The sequence below is a fragment of the Cynara cardunculus genome, unplaced genomic scaffold (genome assembly GCF_001531365.2).
Source record: "Cynara cardunculus var. scolymus isolate 2C unplaced genomic scaffold, CcrdV1 Un_Scaffold_2794, whole genome shotgun sequence".
Classification (NCBI taxonomy): domain Eukaryota; kingdom Viridiplantae; phylum Streptophyta; class Magnoliopsida; order Asterales; family Asteraceae; genus Cynara; species Cynara cardunculus.
Window position 1 is genome coordinate 68,548 of NW_020201226.1, and position 1,958 is coordinate 70,505.

The 1,958-nt window shown below is 35.8% G+C and overlaps 1 protein-coding gene across 1 annotated transcript; it reads right to left on the reverse strand.

The window, feature by feature from the left end:
* Positions 1-470: 470 nt before the first annotated feature.
* Positions 471-914, reverse strand: LOC112503274 (proline-rich receptor-like protein kinase PERK2). Its single transcript, XM_025107336.1, has one exon. It carries the CDS (start codon positions 912-914, stop codon positions 471-473), a length of 444 nt encoding a protein of 147 aa, XP_024963104.1.
* Between the last annotated feature and the right edge of the window lie 1,044 nt (positions 915-1,958).

Here is a 1,958-nt window from a genome sequence, read left to right on the forward strand (position 1 = left end):
ACTGATTGGAAAAAAAATGGAAGATCTACGGCTTTGATGCACATCGAGATGTTGACTATGTGCTGATTGATTCAACAGGAGGAAGTTCGAGTATGACTGGTAGATCTTATAGTCCAACTCAGGGTATCTGTGGTGTGGTATATATGAGTATTCATTTTTACTTTAGAACCCTACATTACATTTTATTGCTCATCCTGTGTATGTGTATATGTTTAATAATTGTAGGAAGGAAAAAAGATGTTGTATATCAGAATTCAAACATTTGAAAACATACATTGACTATTATCATTCAACATGCAAATTAATCTGCTCACATCAAAAGTATATATATATATATATATATATATATATATAGTGTTGTGGATGTAACTAAACTTTATTGCTAGTAATTGCTATGCTACAAAGCATCTTCATCCATAATGTTGTAAATACAACATTGACATTATTAATTCACTCCCTCACAATTATACCTACATAAGACAACAAGTTAATACAGATGAAGTGTTTTTCGGTGAACGTTTGATAGATTTGAGAGGGGAGGAAGTCGGGGTGGCAGCACGAGTGACGACTGGGGACGTGGCTGCTGCTCCAAATTGTGTGTCCTTTGGAACTATAGGTGATGAGGTTGGTGCTGCCGTAGCTCTAGCTACTAACTGCTGTGGTGCAGGTGGCGGTGAAGATGGTCCAACAACTGTAGTTCCTTTAAGAAGAGGTGGGGTTGCTGTGGGTTGAGGTGGAGGTCTGGTTGTTGCGGCTCGAAATCTTGGTGTAAAAAGCACTTGACTTGGTGGTGGTGGTGGTGGTGGTGGTGGTGGTGGGGCTTGATGAGGCTGTAGGGTTGGTGATGGCAGTGGGTGAAAGATGTGGGGCAACCGTGACCATGGAAGGGTTGGAGCTCCTTGCTCGGTGGCCATTGGGAAAATAATAAGGTGAAATGGTTATGCAGAAAATAGGAAAGGGAAGGAAGATGTTTATATAGAATAGAAAAACAATACAAAAATCATGAAAAACATGGCTCTCGGAATTAGGTTCCAAGAGGTTTCAATTCCTTAACCAAGATATATATATGATCATGTTTATAAAACAAGAAGCAATTAAATCGTGCTCGCTGTCACTTAATTGACTCTTGATGATGACAGCCCCCAAAATTGTTGTTCGACATATATTGGAACATATTATATGCACAATAATTATTATGTTTATGAATTTATATTTTATTTACAAGTTTAATTTTAYAAGTTTAATGTTTAYARTTTTATTTTAAATTCAAATTAAGATTTTAGTGTTTGATTAACCCTTAAACGTTTCTTTATCCTCTATTTTAAATAGACATGGTAACGGAATAATCCTTATCTTATCCATATGCTACCCGTTGCTAGCCAAACCGGTTGTAACCGGTTACTGGCCGGTTATAATCGAAATTTGAGCACCTCAATTACCACTCACCGGTAAATAGTGCAATACTTGTTTGTGAATCTCTGCTATATGAATATGAAACATCAACACATAGGAAGAAACGACTATATGATGATCTATTCAATTTCTCTCTAAAAAAGGCTATATGATGGTCTATCACTAGTACAAAAATGGCTTTTGTGACAGTTTTGAAAAAATAGGTTTGTCATGGTCTGATAGAAAACCGTTGCAAAAAGTGAAAAAAAAAAGTTAAAGAAATGTTTTAGTAACAGTTTTTATAAAATAAGGATTACTGTTAACAAACACCTAGAAACATAAAGCAACGGTTTTGAGAAATTTATGTCATTGTTTATCAAGATACGGTCACGGTTGAGGATTTTATGTCATATATCATGATACAGTCACAATCTTCAGAAATTTACGTCATCATATATCATATGTAGTAATGATGGGCACAAACTGATCCAAAWAACCCGGTTGGTTCAAGCTTCGGGTTGACATGTCATTTTGGATGCATTTGTTTCTAAATAAACCAATCTTTC

What these genes read in the sequence shown, in the direction of transcription:
- LOC112503274 (XM_025107336.1), bottom strand. Translation starts at nt 914, where the DNA reads ATGGCCACCGAGCAAGGAGCTCCAACCCTTCCATGGTCACGGTTGCCC.